The sequence below is a fragment of the Hylobates moloch genome, unplaced genomic scaffold, assembly GCF_009828535.3.
Source record: "Hylobates moloch isolate HMO894 unplaced genomic scaffold, HMol_V3 SCAFFOLD_16, whole genome shotgun sequence".
NCBI lineage: Eukaryota > Metazoa > Chordata > Mammalia > Primates > Hylobatidae > Hylobates > Hylobates moloch.
The window spans coordinates 43,365,185-43,386,209 of NW_026652291.1; the positions used below are offsets into that span (position 1 = coordinate 43,365,185).

The 21,025-nt window shown below is 41.4% G+C and overlaps 1 protein-coding gene across 9 annotated transcripts in view; it reads right to left on the reverse strand.

Annotated features, from left to right (window-relative positions):
• The window catches only part of SYT16 (synaptotagmin 16), a 322,403-nt gene that overhangs the window by 39,148 nt on the left and 262,230 nt on the right, over positions 1-21,025 (reverse strand). For 5 of the 9 annotated variants that reach the window (XR_009210272.1, XR_009210271.1, XM_032179302.3 and 2 more), the window contains exons 3-6: positions 19,411-19,623; positions 13,827-14,083; positions 7,961-8,401; positions 4,848-5,037 (exon numbers count right to left, since the gene is read on the reverse strand). Coding sequence is in view for 6 of the 9 variants with exons in the window: in XM_032179302.3 (XP_032035193.1) it covers positions 4,848-5,037; positions 7,961-8,401; positions 13,827-14,083; positions 19,411-19,623 (1,101 nt within the window). In the remaining 3 variants the exon portion in view is untranslated. Of the gene's footprint in view, positions 1-3,890; positions 4,003-4,847; positions 5,038-7,960; positions 8,402-13,826; positions 14,084-19,410; positions 19,624-21,025 lie in introns of those variants that run through there. The other 4 variants (XR_009210273.1, XM_058429526.1, XM_058429525.1 and 1 more) reach the window with 3 other exon arrangements.

Consider the following 21,025-nt stretch of genomic DNA (forward strand, 5'->3'; position numbering starts at 1 on the left):
CCTCCTAAGCAGCTGGGATTACAGGCACCTGCCACCATGCCCGGCTAATTTTTTGTATTTTTAGTAGACATGGGGTTTCACCATTTTGACCAGGCTGGTCTCAAACTCCTGACCTCAGGTGATCTGCCCACCTAGGCCTCCCAAAGTGCTGGGATTACAGGCATGAGCCACCAAGCCCAGCCAGTACCCCGTCTTTCTGATCCAAGGTTTATCTAGGGAAATAGAGTGACATCTCAATCACTCTAATTAAAAAAAACAAAAACAAAAAGTATTGCCAACCACAAAAGTCCCTATCCATGGCTAAGACTCATATTTTATTTTTACCAACTTGACCCAGCTTATCTACTTCATACCACACTAGATTGTATTCCCCAGTATTTTATACCTAAAATTTAAAATATATAGAACATTAGAAATAATTGTACAGTGGAGGTCCATATACCCACCACCTTAAGTTTTCAATTGTTTTATTTTTTTATTTTCTCACATATCTGTGCCTCTATTCATCCATTAATCCATTTTAATTGTAGCCATTGTTGCTCTTCAATGCTAAAAATTTCAACATGCATTTCATTAGCTAGAGTTTAATATTTTACAGTTCTTTTTTAAGGTAAAATTTACCTATAGTGAAGTGTACAAAGCTCAGTGCCATTCACCAACTTCTGACAAATGCATACATCCATTTAACTCACATCCCTATCAATATATAGATAAAAAATTTTAAAGAATAACAAAATACAGAATATTCCCATCACCCCAGAACATTTCCTCATGTCCCTACCTAGTACATCCTAGCACCAATACCATTCCTGACACAACCACTCCTTTGCTTTTTTTCCCCACTATAGAGTAGTTTTGCTTACTGCAGAACTTCTTACCAACGGAATCAAGCAGTAGGTAACTCAGTAAGTTTGTGAGATCCCTCCATGCTGTTGAATGCCTACGTTTTATTACTTTTTATTGCTGAATAGTATTCAATTATATAAGTGTATCTTAATTTGCTTATTCACTCTTCTCTAGATGGGCGTGAGGACTGTCTAGTTTTTGTCGTTATGAATAAAGCTGCTATAAACATTCTCGTATGGGTCTTTTTTTCTTTTTTGACTGATCGGTTACTGCCCAAGAATGTAACTGCTAGATTCTCAGTGCATGTTTAGTTTTATAAAAAAAAAAAAAAAAAAAAAAAACTTCTACGCCTTTTCCTAAAGTGGTTGCTCCATTTTACACTCCCACCAAGAATGTATTCTCCACATCCTCACCAATACTTGGTGCAAATTTTTCAATTTAGCCATGCTGGGGGCTGTGCAGTGGAGGCTCTGGTTGGAGCCGGCGGAGACTCACATTTCTATTATTGCGCCTACTAGCTCCAGCCCACCAGAGAAAGGAGCCCTCTCGCCCAAGGATTTTACCTCAGAAGGGGAGGGGGTTTCTATCTCAGTGGCTTATTTCTTCTAAGACCCCAAAAGAGGAGAAGAACTTCATCTACTGTTTGTTCAGTTCCTCTGTCTTACTTAGGAGGAAAAGTTTAAAAAATATCCGATTATCTAACTGGGTCAGGTTGGTGAATTCAAAGTTGCCTTTTGTTTTATGATATATTTTGAGGCAAAAAGATTCTCACTTCTAAATCCTAGCCACTGTCTCTCTTTCCAGCAACATGTAAAACCTTAAGAATATTCAAGAGAAGAAAAGTTCCTGACACTCAGGCTCAACCTATTTCCCTTCACACTTCCCTAAGAACCATTCTTTACGTGATCATGACCGCCCCGTCGGGCAGGATTGAGCTCATGGAGGAGGTAACTGCACCTCAGCCGAGAGCCTCAACCACAAGCTGTCGTGGCCCTCAGTGGTACAAGTTCCCCTGGCCGGCGGCGACCCTGTGGTGCACTCCGCAGCAGGACCCCGGCTGCTGCTGGCTCTCCCTCTGCCGTGGGGAGCGGTGCACTTGGCACGCGGCCTCCGCCTTTCCCCGCTCACAGCTCCATTCCTCTCCTGGCTCCTGTCCTCTCTTCTTCTCCCTCTCTTCCTTCCAACTCTTCTCAGTTACCTCATAAAACTCGTGTCCCCTCATTCTTTCTCTCTCTTGTTCTCTTCCATATGGGAACTAAAAATGTATCCCAAGCTTGCCATGTAACTGTCAAAGTAGTGTGAGTGCTATAATGAAGCAAGACATAATGAAAAACCAAGGCCGTCGACATCTAAAGCCCTTGAAAATTCCAAGAGGTCCCTTTCAGAAGCTCCACAAAGGAACCTTCTACTTTCTCATCCCTTCCTAATTAAACTGGCTTTTCCTCAAGTACCAGCATTCTACAGAGACAAAAAACTTTTGTCTTCACTATTGGGTTTCTATTTTAATTACTAGCATCACAGCAGCATTGTTTTCTATTCCATGGGTTGCAAAGATACAACATGTCAGTTACATTTTAAGTTTTATTGCAACACTACGCCTATGGCAAATCATGTACTAAATGCCAAATAGACTTAAACTTCTGGAATAAAATCAATTTCTAAATTAGGACTTGCCTTTTCTTCCTATTTGGTTTTAAATATTTGCTACAAGAATTTCATCTTTAGCATATTTATATAGATATTTATTAAGATATAATAGTTCCTTCCTCAACATCACAGTTTTGCATGTATTACAGGTATGTCAACTTATAAAGTATATACTATACTGACTCCTTTTTTATAGATGAGGAAACTGAGATTCAGAACAGTTTCATAACACAATGTTTTTGTTTGTTTGTTGTTTTTTGTTTTTTTGAGACAGACTCTCATTCTGTCACCCAGGCTGGAGTGCGGTGGTGCCATCTTGGCTCACTGCAACCTCCACCTCCTGGGTTCAAGCTATTCTCTGGCCTCAGCCTCCCAAGTAGCTGGGATTACAGGCATGCACCACCAAGCTCAGCTAATTTTTGTTATTTTCCATAGAGATGGGGGTTCTCCATGTTGGCCAGGCTGGTCTCGAACCCCTGACCTGAGATGATCCATTCACCTCGGCCTCCCAAAGTGCTGGGATTACAGGCATTGAACCACCGCACCCAACCGGTAACTCACAACTATTATAATAAGTGGCAGAGCCTGAATTCACACCTTGGTTTGTCGGCCTCCAGCTGGTACTTTCTCAAGCACCATGATGTACCTCTCCTCTGGATTACCTGGTACCACCCAATATACAAAATTAAGCTTCTCAGCATGGACTTGAATAGGCCATGATTGTGTGATCCACGACCCCATCATTCTCTGCATCTCTACCATGTTCCTAAAAAATTGTTCAGACTTTACCTGATCTCAGAAGGACAGGAAAAGAGGTTAGCAAAAGTTCAGAAGGCAAAGCAGTAAATCCAGACAGATTTCTAGTAAATTCAGAGCTATTCTGGAAAACAAATTGGTATCTAGCAAAAAGAGTCTAGCTATGCAATTAATAATAAGCATCTATTATGCATTCTAAATAGCCCTCGTGTGGCTCTGAGTGTTGACATAGAATATGGCTGATAAACCCAGTCTATTCTGTTATCCAAAGTGCTGGGGCATTCCTTACTAATTTGCCCTAATGGTTTTCATACAAGTTGACTAACAAGATACCCCCATTCCACAGATCCTTTGTGGGCTGCAGCACCGTTAAGGGCAAAAAAAGAGTGAGAGCCCAGATTCAGTGGTAGGAGATGACTCTTTTCCAGTGGCGCTCCTAGTTCTTCACCTGCTGCTGACACATGAGGCCTGAGTCCACTGACTCTTTCAGCCTGCCACAAATATACTGATTTCATCCTTCTTTCAATAACAGTTTGGTGCCCATGGTGGGCAGGCTCCCTAGCCCTCCACTCTACTCCCTTCTAGTTTACCTTCCTGACTTGAAAGACTAGAAATTCAATAACATTTTCAGACTCTCTTGCAGCTAGCATTCCAGATCAAAATTAAGTCCTCCAATTAGGTGTATTTGTATGAGGTTCAGAAGGCAGAAGCAAAAAAGAAACCATCTTCCTGTCCCACTTTCAAGCTGTTTTGCTGAAAAACAAGATCATAAAAAGGTAAGCTAACTTTTTAACAGCATGCTTCTAATGTTCAGACTCTAACTTCCTAGATAGTGAGAGGCTGTTGAGGCAACTGAAAACAGCAGCTTTTTGAGTCTGGCATTCTGAACCTTGGACTGCAGCTCTGGGGATATACTTTGAACCCCTCTTTCCAGTTACAATCTCAGTTGCAGTTCCCCTGGAGAGCCAGTCCTGCATTGCCCCAGATCTGCCTCCTTTACTTCCTTTCTCTGCCACCACCACAACCATTAACATTTCTTGTGCATTCACTATGTGGTAGGCATGGTACTAAATGCTTTAAATAAATCATTTCATTTAAACTCCAAAACAACTCCATCAGGAAGGTACTATTAATATCTTTTTTTGTCAGATGAGTTAGCTGTGTTCTGAAAAGGGATAAATTGCACAGGATCAGATCAAAGCTACTGGTTAAGTGGTAGGTAAAGCTGGAATTCAATCCCAGATCTGCCTTACTCCAAAGCCAGAGCTCTTTTTCTTTAAAGTTGAGGGCCTAGGACATATTAGCAGATTTTAATTGTGCATACACATTATGTTGCTGAAAATGCTGTTCATTCTTTTCCTTTAAACAATATAGACACACAGGCCAGTCTATTTCATGTCCAGATACATCTAGATAGCAAAGAAGTCTAATTAAATAGAAAGCCATTTAAAAATACAGAGGTATCTCTTTGTGAAAGCTTGCTTAAGCCATAATAAGATCATTTTTATGGTAAAAATTAAAGAACTAAGATGAAAGCAGACAGGGCTTTCCACTTGCCTCTGGAAGAACCAGAGCTGGGAGAACAGACTCACACTTACCAGGTGCTCGGTTAACAGCGAGGTTTCGGAAATGGCTGCCTTTGATCATTTCCACAGATAATCGCCCCGTTGTGGCATTGTACGAGAGCCCCACCAACAGCTCTGGCGCCCCTCCATGAGACAGCGACTGCGTGGATGAAGTACTATCACTGTGAGAAACCGCAGATGGGCTGAGCGGAGACCCTCCACTCTGGAGGGGAAGAACAACAAAGCATCCATTGGCCCACGCTGCACTACTCTCTTTTAGAGAAAGCCGATATTATGTTTGGTGAAATTGTGACCCAATCCCCAATGACTGCCAAAGATGACTAAGGGCGCACTCGGCGTGAATTACAATGGGCCCAGGGAGCACAGTCATGGATGAGATCCCTGCATTAGGAACTGACATATTTGTTTCAAGAGCTGTCTCCATTCAATATTTCCTCTCTAAAGACAAAATGGACAAAGACGTTATTACTAGTGTAAATCAAACCCTCTAAGATACAAGGAGAGTTAATAATACATTCAATATAGACTCAAATTCCCTCCTGCGTAATCTGTGCTTGGATGTTTCTAAAGAACCCCTCCACTCCAGGCCTGAGGTTTGTTTCTGTTCTCTGCGGCTCCTTGATGAATATGGCAATACAGGAGCGTTTTGTCTTAACTATTAAAGAAATGACCACTGGACGTCTACCCCCACATAGAACATTTGGCTCCTAGTTCTGCTTAAGGTTGTTAAATATATGCCAGGTGCCAAATTTTGCCTTTTAAAGAAATAACTTACATTACAAATGAGCACTTTTACAACTGTTTGAGAAAAAAGACAACACATGGGTTGTGGGTCTCAGCAACCTGGCAGGCACCAAGTGAGCCCAGGAGAACCTGAGCTTTCTGTCATGTTTATTCATGGGCATGCTTCTCCTGAGCACCTACCCTTCCCCACCAGGCATGGGCACATCAGGAGGAGGAGAGCAAAACTGAGCAGGATACTGATTGTCCCTCAAGGCACGGGAGTAGGAACCAGTCCTGAGGGGGCAGGCAATCCTGTCCCCCTGAAACGCCATCTCCTCCACCAGAAACAAGGGCCTTAGACTTGACTTAAACCTTCCTCTTCAATGTCTGAAATCATTTCTTCAAATTTCTGGCCAGAAACTCAATAATTAGAGCCAATAAAAGGAATCAAATATTCTGCCCATCAGCAGGAAAGTATCCTGTTTACCAAACCACAGACATTTCTGCAGCGCGCCTCTGCACCTAACCCGAGGCTGTATGGAACACAATCTGTAAATGGCAGGGCTAGGTGGTTGTGATAGATGCCTTACAGACCCTGCTGTCTAGAAGATAAAAATTCAACAACGAAATATTTGCTTACTTTTAAGTGAGACTCACTCCCCCTCCTGTGCTCCTATAAAAGCTTCCCGCTGTGGCACCTGTCACTCACTGCTTGCCTCTCCCATCAAATTCTGGATCCGTATAAATCTCTCAGTCCCTGGTGCAGAGCCTGATGTCTGGCACATAACTATGCTCAACAAATAACTGGTGAATGAAAGATTTTCACCCGCAAAGTTCTTTTACACTAGCTCATTTTCCCCATTCAACTCCGTGCCACCAGCACACAGCATAGGGCCTAGCAAGCATAAATATGGGTCTGATCATCCCCATTCCCAAGCTCTATCACGCAGGATCCCTTCTGATCTCCGTTGCATTCTGTTCTCCATCATTTCAGATGTGCTTTACTCAGATATTAAGAAAAAAGGGAGATCTGAGCAGAGATGAGACATCATCTGGCTTATACTTTATTATACTTTAAAAAGCTCATTCTGGCTCCCATGTCCAGAAGAGTCTGTAGAGGCAAAGGCAGAAGTGGAAGGACCACCGCTGAGCAGCTATTTCAGTAATCCAGCAGAGAGCCAGGCTCTGGCTGTACCTGAAGATAGAGTCAATAGGATTTCAGGTGGAAAACAGAAAAGTCACAGATGACTTCTGAGATTTTTGACCCCAGCAACTGGAAGAATGAAACTGCCTTCAAGCAACATGGGGAAGACTGCAGGTAGAATAGATTTAGGGAGGCAAAACTCAGGATTTCAAGTCCGAAGATGTTAATTTTGAGGCATTATTGGACATTTAAGTAGACGGATCTGCCACCACTACAGTCCAGCCTGTCTCCTTTGTTCTTCCTCAGATATGACAAGCTTCCCCCCTCCCCTGGCCACCCCACATCCTGACTGCTTGCATGTGCTGTTCCATCTGTCTGGAACTCTCATCCTCCCCACGTCACCAGCCTCGTTCTCTCCAGGCTTTGAGTTCTGGCGTTTTACCACCACCTCAAGGAAACTTTCCTGATCCTCTAAACAAGCAGCAGCCTATCACTGTCTCCTTGCCTACTTGGCCACCACTAGACTGCAAGCTCTCCAAGGGCAGAGGCATCGCCTGCTTAGTTCTTTCCTGCATCCACTCTGCCTATACCAAAATTGACAGTAAACATCTCTGAATGAATGACTGATTGACCCCAGAGCCTAGAGAGCTCCCTGATCCGTTAACATGGTTTTGCAAAAGGAGATGGGCATATTACATGACATATAACCCACAGCAGTAGTGAGCTGCCCATCCTGTAGACATGTAAATTATGACACCTTTCCTTGAAACCCTGGGGCAAGCAGGGAAATGGGGTATGAGGAAAGACTGTAGTAATACAAATGAAAGGTTTCAGAAGCGGCTGAAGTTCTGGGCTGCTATCTCAGTCTGCCCCAGCATACCCGTTAAGAACCTTGCCCAGAAAGTCCCATCTCTGAGATTCATCATGATGCAGATTGGGGGCAGGAGGAGTAGGATCAGTTACCCACAAACCAGAAGGCCAAGCCACCTTCCCTGTTTTTCTCCATGCCCTCCACCACACTGCTGCTATCTTGTCCTAAAATGGACAGGGCATTTATCCATCAGGTTATCAGGAAGACAGGCATGAAAGACCCATTGTACCATGAAGTGCAAATCATGGCTTACAAGGGTGAGGAGAGCCAAATGGAAAATTAAATTAAAGTCTCTGAATTCACAGACTGAATGTACTAAATCAAGGGCTGACAATCCCAGGTCTTCGAACACACCGCGTCATTAGCAGCACCATTTAACATACTCACGCTTATATTATTTCTTGGCTCCAGAACCAGCGTCACTTTCATTTCCCCTTCTGGGTGCAGGTGGCTGAGATAGAATAGTTTCTCTCCCATCATTCTCTCTCGGGTCATCTTCCGGGCAGCATACAGGCGGAAGCGGACAGCACAGGCAGCCACGTCTCTGGGCTCCAGCTTGGCAAAGGTGACCTTCTCCCTGAAGATGGGGTTGGGCCCTCTCTGTATGTTCGTCCTGCCCCTCTGTTTCTTACCAGGCAGCAGCACTACATGAACTTGCCAGGAGTTGACACCACTTCGGTCCTTATCTGGGAGGCCCTGTGCCCTCACAATGGTCACTGTGAGCTTCTGGCTGGCGGCTCTATATTCAAAGATGACATCTAGGTCACCACACTTTGAGATGGGCTCTGAGACCCCGGATGGCACCTGCAAATTGGTCCTGTCCTGTTCCTGTTGCAGGCAGAGGAAACAATTAGAAATGGAAATGATGATACCAAATTACATTTTGGCCAGTTGGTGCCCCTTTGTGCTCCTTCAGAATCCCTGCTTCCTAACTGCCAGTGTATTCCCTCTATATCAGATAGGTCTGTTTACTGGTCTATCACTGCATTAAACTGTGAATTCTTTGACGGCAAAGTGCCTAGCATATGGTGCGCCTTCGTGAATGTTTTTGGAATGGATAACTAAAGCTTTTATATTTTTGCAAAGTGTTTTCATATATACTGCCTCTCAAAAAGCACAATTGCCCAGGATCATTGAAACCAACTGAGATGCTAAATCTAAAATTAAGTCAACAGGCAATTGTCCATAGGCGACTTTTCCTTGTGTCCCTAAATACAGATGGTTGAGCCTGAGCTTGTTCTCCACAGGCAAGAGCTTTCTACAGACAAGAATTTTGATGGGAGTCCCAGGAAGGTGATGCTTCAGTATATTTTCAATCTTAAGTGGGAGAAAAGGTTTAGGGCTGAGCTTCTCAAACTTTAATGTAGACCTAAATCACCTGAGAATTCTGATCCAGTAGGTCTGGAGTGGAGCTTGAGATTCTGCCATTTCTGGGACATGCACAAGGGATGTCGATGCTGCCAGCCTCGGCTCACACTTTGAGCAGCAAGGGTTTAGGGGGACACCTCCACAGCCCTTTAGTAAACAGCAACACTGAGCCTGGAGCCAGAACACCTAAATTGAAATCATAACTCTACCACTGACTAGCTTTTTCACCCTGGCCAAATAGACCAGCCTCTTGGTATTCTAGCTTAAAAATGCACATTAATGTGCCTACTTGCTGGTGTGTCATTGTGAGGTTTTCATTGATGTGAAAATACCTGGCTCAGACCAGACTGCATAAATATCTATTCCCACCACTGGACTGGTGCTACCTATTCTCAAACACATATCCCTCTTTATTGAATGTCACCCTTGGGTAGCAATTTACTTGCAGCCACTCAGATCTGATGACCTAACTGAGAAAACTGAGCTGAGCTGCATTTATTATAATGAACCACCCCACTAACAAATTATAAATAATGTCAATAATAATTCTGTTTTCCTCTGAAGGCATGATCTTTACCTGTAACTAAACTTTGAACTGATTCTTATTGCAAACCAGTTCTTATTTATGCAATTGAACACCAGACCTTGCTAATTTAGAGATCTCATTTCAAATTATAATAAAATGCCTCAAAATCTGCATCCATCAGTGAAACTTTCCCACATAGTCTGGGTGAAAGTTCACAGTTCTCTGGGTTCATATTTCCTTAGGAAGCCCAGGCCTACCACTTAACTAGCTCTATGACACTGGGCAAGTTATTTAATCCTTTCCATGTTCTATTTTCCTCAACTGTAAAATGGAGATGGTACCTTCTGTGTAGGAATGTTGTAAAAAGTAGAGTACTTGACAGACAGTAGACATCTAATAAATATCCTTTTAAGATTCAAATTAGCCTGCAAGAAAATTTAGATTTCTTTTAAAATAAGTGAAGTTTCTTATATCCTTTCCTCTGAGCATGCAATCATGCGTGAGTGTTTCTATTCAGAGGTACTTAGTTTCAAGTGATAAAAGTGGTTGCTATAGAGACCTTTGAATACAACTGACTAGTGTATATATATTAGAAGCAAGTCTCCAAGGATTTAGGCCAACTCAAAAATCAAGTCAGAATCTTCTCTCAAACTCCCTTGTCTCTTCCTAAAACTCCCATCTATTTTAGCCTACTCTTGATCATCTCTGTATTGCATTTCTGACCATAAGTAATAACAGCTAACATCTACTAAGCTATTTCTTATGCCAAATACCATATCAAATCCTTTACAGACTATAAAAATTGGCTCTTAAATACTTCAGATCTTCTTGGCCTTAACTCATGTTCCATCTTCCCCTAAGGCACAGCCTATCTGGGCTCTAAGTAGTTTCAGCCTGGAACTACTCAATGAAGTCTTACCTTCTACCCACACAATATAATTCTCATTTCTTATCATTGGTCTCTCTGTTGACCGCCAAGGCTTAGACAGCTACAGAATCCTGCTTGACACCAATATATGTAAAGTCTACTTTTTGCCCCGTAGTCAGTTGTCCTATCTGTTCATACAGCTTCTTGGAGTGTGATCACACAAGATCAAGCAATTAGCCATACTGAGTGGTGGCCAATTCAATTGTGTATTCTCATACTTGATCTCCCTTCTTCCCTGCTTTACTTCCCCTGTCTTGCACTTTTGTTCCCTGGGGTTGCAGTCCCAAAGTAGGGAACAAAGCCTTTACTTAGGCTCTGCTTTTTTGAGGAACCCAACTAAGAAACATTATCTTTTTGATTATTTACATCAATGCAACGAGGTAGGTATTTTAATATCTTCGTTTTATGGAGGAAGAAACTAAAGCTTAGAAAGACTAAATAACTAACACGCTCTCTCCCCCCAAGCCCAGATCAAATTCCCAGACAAGATTATCCAGGACTCATTCCCTGGCAGTTTGAGTCCCGGGCCTGCCTTACCTCATATTCAATACTCAAAATTCCAAACCTTATTTTGAAACATACAGTCTCTTTTCTTCTTCCCTAAACCTTTAGGCATAACTATTTCTACATATATACGTGTGTGTGTGTGTGTGTGTGTGTGTGTGTGTGTGTAGAGAGAGAGAGCGAGAGAGCACGAGAGAGAGAGAGAGCGCGCACAAGATGAAGAAGGGAGAAGACGGAAGGTGGGGGTTGGAATCACACTCTCTGTGGTTTTCACATCCTTTGAGGCCCCTGCTCTTACTGTTAGTTAATAGCTCTTAGTTTTGTCAACTTCAATGCCAAGGTAAAAATATTTTAGTGAATGAGGAGCTCTCTCCACTTATGTCTCAGGCTATCTTTTCAGATAAATGCTCACTCCACCTGCAGGTTTCTAAGAGAGTCCTGGGTAGAGCTCCTGACTGTCCTAAGAATTCCTCTGAATAAACAGATCCTGCCAATAGCTGGGCTTTGGATAGGCCAATTCAAGCTGTGGCCCATGAAAACTGGGCTTTGTGGCCCCTCCCTGGGTTGATTTGAGAAAAAGATTTGTGAATGTTGGTATTTTCATAGCAATTAATTATTTCAACACACTTTACCTCTCACCAGGCAGCTGAAGGAGCTCCTCATGTGGGTACTGTTAATACCACTAATCCATCTGACCTTCCTGCAAGGTAAAAATCTCTTCATTCTTATCCCCATTTGGCAGATTTTAATTAACTTCTCAAGGCCAACCAATTAATCAGTGGAAAGCAAAGATGAAAAGTGGGACACCTGTCTCCCTGTGTGCTCAAAATCACCAGCCACACTCCCATTGTCTTTCCTGCCAAGCCCTGGGTCTGCAGCAAAAAGCCAAAGGTCTTTGCCAGCAGAGAAGAGCAGAGCTCGAAAATCCATCAGCCTAACAGGTAGTCACACTGCACGACCAGTTTCCTGCTGAGACAAAATAAATCATTCCTTGAGCTCCCATATCCTGGGCTTTTCCTTAAGATGAGAATACTTGTGTCAAATTGTCAAAACCCATGTAGTTTTAAAGATTTTCTGTCAAATTGAAAGCCTTTCTGTTTTAGTAAGATAGTGTTGATGTCATCTGTGTGGCCTAAAGTAAACAGGCCTACAATATGTTCCTGATGCCAGATACACAGGGGAAGGCAGAGTTCTCAATACAGCTAAGAGGCAAATAAATCAATTCTTAAAAGGCAAGCTAAGCCTGCAAAGCAGGCAGTTACGGGAACTGCCTCTGAGTTGGATTTGAAGTTCTACTGTAGGAGCACCAAATTACAGTTTTTTCTCAAAATAGATAGGAGGTTGAATGGAGCACACAGAGATGTCTGGGTATTTTGGGAGTCTGAGAACATTTAGTACCCTTAATACTGAGTCTTCTATTAAAGCTCCAGCAGGCAGGTAAATGGGAGGTGACCTGGAGAAGGCACTTCCAAGCCTCATGGCACAATCACCAAGGAGACAGAGTATCAATAGGCAGGCAAATAGTTTGGTCTGTTTTGTTTTTGGGTGAGAGATTCAAAGTATTTTTTAAATGTTAGTGTGTGGGATTTGATATGGCTTGGTAGTAAACTAACGGGTAAGCAGAGTTTTTTCTTTTTTTAAACAAAATGTATAAAGTTATAATGGCTTTGGGTGCCTCTATGTGAAGGGCTGCTTTTTCACAAGCCACAAACCACATATGTGAGCTACCATTTCTGGTCCTCAGCAGAGACATCTACACACGGGCACAGATGTGTATGCGTACCCCTCCTTAGATACTACCTACACGCACCAACGTATTAGCAGTAAGGCTTGGAAACAGGGTTTTCTGTGATTTTTTTTTTTTTTTTTACCTTGAGCATTTAGCATGTGTGACACTCCAAGTCCTAACAAGAGATGCATCCTGTTTATTTTCTCAAATGGATGCTAATAAAATCCATTCACCTCTCTCCTCCTTCCCCCATCCCTGCAAATTATATTAAAGGTTTATATATGTATATGACTTATTTCATAAAAATTAATTTCAAATTAGGTATTAAACACCATTCCTTAATGCCTTCCAATATCACAGAATCATGATAGGAGGGATCTATCTAATGGAAAAATAACCGTAAGGGCCAGTAAAAGCAAACAATTTGGTAAAATCCTTATCACAGTGCCTGGCATATATTAACTGCTCAATAAATGGTAGCTACTACCATCATCACCTCCAGCCGTATCTCTGGATTGATTGTTACGTTTATTCTGGACTAAGCTTTAATTGAAAAAGAACTTTGGAAGAAGTATCTTTTATCAGAGATTTACTACAAAAAGCAGTGTCAATGGCCAGAGGGCCATTACTGATTAATGCTGTCTCCTAGGCACAAAATATATTTTGTATATATATTTACAGTGCAGGATATGTGTCATTATACCTTGTATAATTTCACTTGGGAGGCCATTTCATTTTAGTTCAATTTTCAAATAATTTTCATATCAAATAATCATAACTTGAGATTTGGGCTAAATAAAAATAGACTCCACTTAATTGAAACCATGAAGTAAATAAACCAGTCCCTCTAAAGAACTGAAAATTCCATTATTTAAAATTAAGCCTATAAAAAGCCTTTATATAAAAGAAAAGCCTGGCAGTTTCTGGATCCATTCTGCCACCATTCTTATTTTTCTTTTTTTTTTTTTTACCATTCTTCCTTTTTTTTCCATTTTGAGAGAAATGTATGATTCTTTTATTGACGTGCACGGGATTTTTGTCATCTGAACAAAAATTTATTGCAGATAAAGGTAATGCTTCCTTTCTGGAATTTTTTTTTTTTTTTTTTTTTTTTTTTTAGTGAGATGAGGAGAAAGGAGAATGCAAAGAGGGGAAGGGGAAACGGAACCAATGAAAGAATGAAAAACAAATAACTTGCCTCTGGACTCCACATGGAGGAGCTGTCAGTGGCATAGGAATCTTCAAATCCCCGGCTATTAAAAGCCGTCTCCATCTCCAAGCTGCCCTCTGTGGATTGGCGCCTGAGGCTTTGGACCACATTGGACTCTTGGTGAGATGTGCCGTGGTGTTTGGCATCCCCCCTCTCACATGGGGACTGTGAGTGAGCAGGGATGTGGTCATCTTCACCGTAGGAGAGATTCTCAGAATAACGCCGTTGGCTGGCTCCATCCAAATCTAAATTTGCAATAAGAAAACCATTTCAAATGCATTATTTTTTAACACCTTTTTACCTAGAGAAATTGAGTAATTACAGTCACAACAATCAAGACTGCAGAAACAGAACCCATACCAATAATACCTGCAGAAACATAATTCTATCCATACAGTGAAGAAACCTGATCCATAAAATGAAAAAGAACATTATCTCATTATGTGGGGGATCAGAAAGCTTAATACTTTTTAAATATGAGTGTGGAGAATGTGTATTTATGTCAAAAGGATAAAATAGACACAGCATTTTGCTGGAGCTAATGACCACAAGACTTCTGCAATGGATCTAGAAAGCAAAAAGAGTCATCTAATATGGAGATCACATGGTCTCCCGACTCTACCATGCTTCCTTTTCTCTTCAGTGTTTACTATATTACCTTCTGCTCAAAAAGCTTCAGTGACCCTACCAAGTAAAAAGTTCTCTCCTTGATCCATGGTCTTGGATTGACATGATCTGAGTTTAAATCCTGTCTCTGCCATAAGAACCCGGACAATATTCAAATTCTCTGAATCTTTGCTTCTTTATCTAAAAAACGATAAAAGCCATCAGAGGGTCACTGTGGACACACGAAATAATATTCACCTGGAAGCCAGCAGGCCTTCCATAAATATTAGCCTTGCTTACCTGCCTGGCCTGAACTGGCCTCATCCAACCCATCCAACCTCATTTTCCACTGCTTCCCAAGTGACCATGTCTCATTCCTCTGGTCTCACTGGTTTATGAAAATGCTAGCTGTGTATTTCTGCCCACGGTGCCCCTCAAACCCTCCCTGTGTCCTGTCCTCCCTCCCCATACAACTCCTGAGCCTTCCCTGACTCCTTCAGTCTCCACACTTTTCTCTCTCAGCACCCCTCACCTCCATTCATCCCTTTCGTCTTCCTACGTGTCAAGAGTGTCCGGAGATGGTCAGGAAAATCTGGCAGGGTCTTCCTAAGAAATACCTGCCCCCACTATTTGCCTCTCACACCCAAAGAGAAATTGAGGATCTCTTATTTCTTTGGCCTCTTTTCTCCTCCAGCAGACCCCATCTCAGGATGAAAGAAAACTAGAGATTTAGACAGGACAAGGGAGTGGGCTGGCAAAGTCTATGTCATAAAGCTCTTATATATACATTATATGGTAGCAATTGTTTTTCCTCGTTAGCCTTATATCTCAGCTATTAATAGAATGTAAGCTCCTGGATGGTACTAAGCCACATATATCTACTGCATAGTCTTTATCTGCCAGTGCGTTATCACTTACCCTTCAGAGAACTTTAAAGTCTATGTAGGTAACAAATATTGAAAGCAGCCAGGTATGCAGCAATATGAGTGGTGGTGACAGGGGTTCACCAGAGTACATGACCCATGTATAGTAAGCATTCAAACTTTAAAAATATGTTATCGACCAGACCATATAAAAACAGCTTCAGGCAGATCCTCGGGGCAGAACTTCAGACTCCTGTTATGGGGTTTTGTAAAATCACAGCAGGCCATTGAGAAAGTTCCCTATCTTCCTTGTTATCCTTAAGTATTCAGTTCAGACCCCTTGGAAACACTTTTATAGGATATCACAAAATTTTTACATCCAGACTTTCGGTTATTTGGCAAACGTACTAAAAACAGGCCACACAAAATGACAGAACAAGGAAAAATCCACATGCAAAAACCTACAACATAAAGCAGGATTTTCTTCTAAGTCTCTAATTAGCACACCCATTCCTCGCATATGCGAACAGTAAAATGTCCTATTAAACAGTGGGTCATCCATCAACATGTGTAGAGCCCAGCAGGATTTCAGCACAAAATTTTACTTTGCCAAGAAATTACCCCCATAAAATTGTCTCATGACTTTAACTCCTACGGTGATAATACCAAGATCAGTAATAAGAGAATTTTCAAAACTACATTAAGCCTTGAAAAGTTATTCATAACTGAAAAACATAAGAATGATATTAATGTAACAAACCATTTTCCATGACAGACAAGCAAGGAATGAATTAGGGAAGCAAATCTGGGGTACAAGTCAAGTTGCGAGGAGGAGGAAAGGGAAAGGTGATTCACCTTTCCATAAAGCAGTCTTCCCGTGCCTTTAAATTAAAGAAGATCATGGCACCTTCAACACACGCACAAAAGTAATTGCCTGTTGTCAGAGAAATGTATCCTGGCTTCTCAGAAATTATAGGCCATAACTATGTCACATCAACCAAATTTATTTTAACAGAGAAATTCTTCCACTTGCTTAGTCCATATCCCACTTTGATGGAATAAAACCCCATTATTCAAATACTTTTTTCATACTCCCAACCTCTCTCCCCGATCACCACCCAAATACAAAGACTTCTGCTTACCATCTGTGACGGCAATTTTTATGTGTCAACTTGGCTAGACTATAGGCGCCAATTACTCAATCAAACACTAAATCTACGTATTGCTGTGAAGGTATTTTATAAATGTGATTAAAGCCTATGATCAGTTGACTTTAAGCAAAGGAGATTATCCTACATAAGCAGTCAGCTGAAAGACCTTAAGAGAACTGAAGTTCCCTGAAGAAGAAATTTAACCTAAGAACTACAGCTTCAGCTCATGCCTAGAGTTTCCCCCTACCTTTCCCAACAACCTGTCCTGCAAATATGGGGGCTGTGTATTTCTGTTACCTAGCCAGCCACCACCTTCATATAAACCAATTCTTTGCAGTGAATCTCTTGGGGTACACACACACACACACACACACACACACACACACACACACCTGCATGTGCAGGTGTTTGTATGTACATGTACATTCTGTATGTACATATATGCATGTAATCCTGCTGATTCTAGTTCTCCAATTGAACCATGACAGATATACCGTCTCAAACAAAACTAAGTACACACTCTAGAGACAATTGAGCTGGTTTTGAGGACACCAGAGTAATAACATCTAGCTTGTAGGAAATATCCTCAGAATAACTATTCCATACACAAAAATAAGGTTACTGCTAGGAAAAAAAAAAAAAAGCCCCAGGAAATGGACTATTATTCTGCAGCTAACCTTTCAGGTCTAAAGACCTTGCATACAGTCCTCCAATCCAGACCACTTAGACCAAAAACCCTCTTTAACGTTATCAGGAATGCATTGACAATTAGTGTGCAATAACCCTAAATCAGATACACAGGACAAAAGAGAACTTGCCTGGAATATGGTTCTAAATAGCCTCATCACAGAATCTAGAATGAAGGATTTCACTTAAGATTAAATATGAGACAACCTACCAATAGCTCATTCATGTTTCAGATTTTACTTGGGTTTGGCCCTTTAATTTCACTGTCCAACACTTTTGAATACATTTTTAAAGTGGAAGAACTGTTTCTACAACTAAATTTGATCTTACAAAACAATGTTTACCGTGGAATAAAACAGCTAAATAGAGAACAGGCATACCAAAAAATTCCTCTCTGGAGTGCATGCTTAATCTTTTCATAATTCTTTACCACTGAAAAAAATCCACTGATATAAAGATGAACAAAAAAAATCAAGCAATAAAAACCACGTTAACATTTCCATGGCACCTGGTAACCTAAAATTTGGCACATGGCTATTTCTATGAAAATCCTGCTGATCTTCAAAATCTACAGGTACTTCATTCAATATAGTAGATTTTTTTTCCTCTTTAACCTTTTCTATCACCATCTGTCTAAAATTCAGAAATGCCAGTTAGGACAAGAGATAATTTGTTGCTCATTCCAGGAAGGATAAGGGTTAGAATGGTTGTCAGAACCCTCAGAACGTCAGCCATTTGTGTAAATCAGAAGCCAGACACTTGGGCTTTTGGGAAATGGGGCCATTAGCTTTAGGATTAAACAAGCTGTTCTCAGGGAATCAACTGCTATTAACTTTCATTAGCTAACATTTGCCCTCTCAATGGAGAGAAAGGAATGCTGTGATGTAACATCAGAGAAAGAGAAAAGCCAAGAGAGGGGGTGGGGAAATGACAGTGTCAGCGGCCACTGATGTTGTGGTTCGGTTATATAAGGCCTTTACTTATTAATTTGAGCTAAAAAGAATGGCAATAAAATACATGATGTTGGCTTATGTCAATAAGTCAGATTACATGACGGATAGCAAGTTATTCCTGCTGGAAATTAGGGGTCTTTTTGTTAATTCCACCTCTTTAATCCTTTATTCTGTCTGCTTGTCCTGTGATCATCCTCAAATCAAAATTTCTTCTTTTTTATCTTCTCTCAATTTCTGCACCCTCCTTTTTATCTGTCTGGGTTTGAAAACATGGAACATCTACAGCTATGCCCTCATTTGACTGACCACCTTCCCAAAAGGAAAGAAGGAAAAGTTAGAGAGCACAAGTAACTGAGACCAGGTCACGAAGGTGGGTGGCATAGCATTTTCTCTTGCTTTTTTACCAAATACACTTCACAGACCCTTCCCTGTTACAATGGCTGTGTCTATTCAGGGCTCTGGGCATAAAGGAGTCAGATAGATACCTTGACCTTTGCTTGGGAAAGCACAAAGAAATAGTGTACTGTTCTGTTTGTATCCTCTCTCCAGGTTACTTTGGAGGGGAGGGGAGGAGGACCTATAACGAGGTCTGCCCAACATCCCAAGCTGGCCACCCTACCTTTGAGTATCCCCTCCCCTTTGTGAAATGTAAATTTAGGATGATGATGCTGGAGAATGACATAAGACTTTGTGCTTACCCAGTAATTTTCATGCAGGTGGGGTGTGTCAGAAACTACAGGGACTGAGGGTAAGGATGCAGGGGCATGTGCTGTTTGAAAAAGGTTATTTAATATTGTTACACTACTTTTTTTATTCGAAAGATAAAAATACCCATTGCTTTCATAATGCAAACTAATTAGAAGAAAGGCTTCAAAATATCTTCTGGAATTATATAGATATATGGAAAACTTATTTTATGATTCTAAATGGGAGAAATGGCACAGACAATGTCAGTGGACAGGTACATGACATTTTCATATTTATCAAAAGGGAACAAGATTTGCTAAGCTCAATAAATACTATTCTAAATTTAGGAAGAAGTGGCCAATAAGAAAGAAAGGGAAGGGGTCCCACAACCTAGTATCGAGACCCACCCACTCCTGATCCATTCCCTCTCTCAACCTCCTGCATGGCAGGAGGTTAAACCCCTTGAGAGGTTTAAAGCAGCCCCTTTGCTCCACGTACTGCATCCTGTCTCATTTTCTTTTCCTCTCTGGACCCTCAGATGCGGAGTGCGGAGGTTGAATAACTCGGATGCACTCTTACCATTGGCCATCCCTGGTCTAAAGAAAGGGTATGAGGCAAAGAATACCTTCGCAGGCAGATACTTCTGTGCCATCTTCTCCGTGTGTCAACAACGAGCGGCTGAATTTTGGTTTCTGCTCCAATCCTGTCTGCTTTCCTTTCTCAGATGTCACTGAACGGAAACTCTGGGACCGGGACACGGAAATCTCAAATTGTTTGATCACCTCCTCGTCACTGTCAGAAGATGTGGACAGCTCTTCGTCATCCCCAAAGCTGTTGACTGGGAGTAAACAAGAGCCATGAGTCTCCTGTGTGGCCTATGTGCTCGAATACAGAGATAGACTCTCCAGGAAAACAGAAGAGAAGAACATGGACAATGAGTTTGAATGAAGGCACACTCAAACTGGATAGAAAAAAATTTAAAGCACTTTTGCAACACAAATGTGAGTCCAAAGAAAAGAATGCTCACGAAGGTAATCAGAAATACAGTATATAGCTAGAACCCAAGAAAAATCATTGGGACATCCATAATCATCATAATGAACCCTCAGGTTGAGCCAGGCAGCCCTGCTGATTTGTTATGTTGCTTAAATGTGTTCATAACTAGAAACAGAACGTTTATCAGCACATTTGCCTTATATGCAGTTCTAGTCAATGACCATGGGATGTATGCTCTTCATCTCATCTCATTTATTAAAACACACATAGCCAATCCCCACTTCGGAGAAGGAATATCTACAACACAATTTTCCAAAAGCTTTCTAGTTTAGAAAAGAGACTCCACCAGGCGCAGTGGTTCACGCCTGTAATCCCAGCACGTTGGGAGGCCGAGGTGGGCAGATCACTTGAGGTCAGGAGTTCCAGACCAGCCTGGCCAACATGGCGAAACCCTCTCTCTACAAAAATATACAAAAATTAGCCAGGCACTGTGTCAGGAGCCTGTAATCCTGGCTACTCGGGAGGCTGAGACAGGAGAATCACTTGAATCCAGGAAGTGGAGGTTGCAGTGAGCTGAGATCGCACCACTGCACTCCAGCCTCGGTGACAGAGTGAGACACCGTCTCAAAAAAAAAAAAACAAAAGAAAAGAAAAAGAAGAGAAAAGAGACTCATTGTGTGTGTGTGTGTTTTAACTTATTTAAAAATTTTCTGAATCTTTCTCAGCATCAACAACCCAACCTTTGAAAAATAAGTTGTATTGTATATATTTGAGATTTACAACATGATGGTATGGGATACATACAGATAGTAAAATGGTTCCTAGAGTGAAGCAAATTAACATATCTATCACCTCACATAGTTACTTGTTTGTGTAACAAGAGCAGCTGAAATCTACTTATTCAACAAAAGCCCCTAATGAAATACAGTTTTATTCACTATAATCCACATTTTATAGGTTAGATCTGTAGACTTGTTCACCCTGCATATCCACTTTGTATACTTTGACATGCATCCCTATTCCTGCCCCCTGCCCCTTGGTAACTGGTTTTTGTTTTGTTTTGTTTTGTTTTTTAGATTCCACATCTAAGTGAAATGATGCACTATGTCTCTTTCTGTGTCTGGCTTATTTCATTTAGCATAATGTCCTCCAGTTCCATTCATGTTAGGGCAAATGGCAGATCTCCTTTTTAAAAAATTTTTTTTCATTGTCAATATAAAAATCTCCTTCCTTTCTAAGGCATA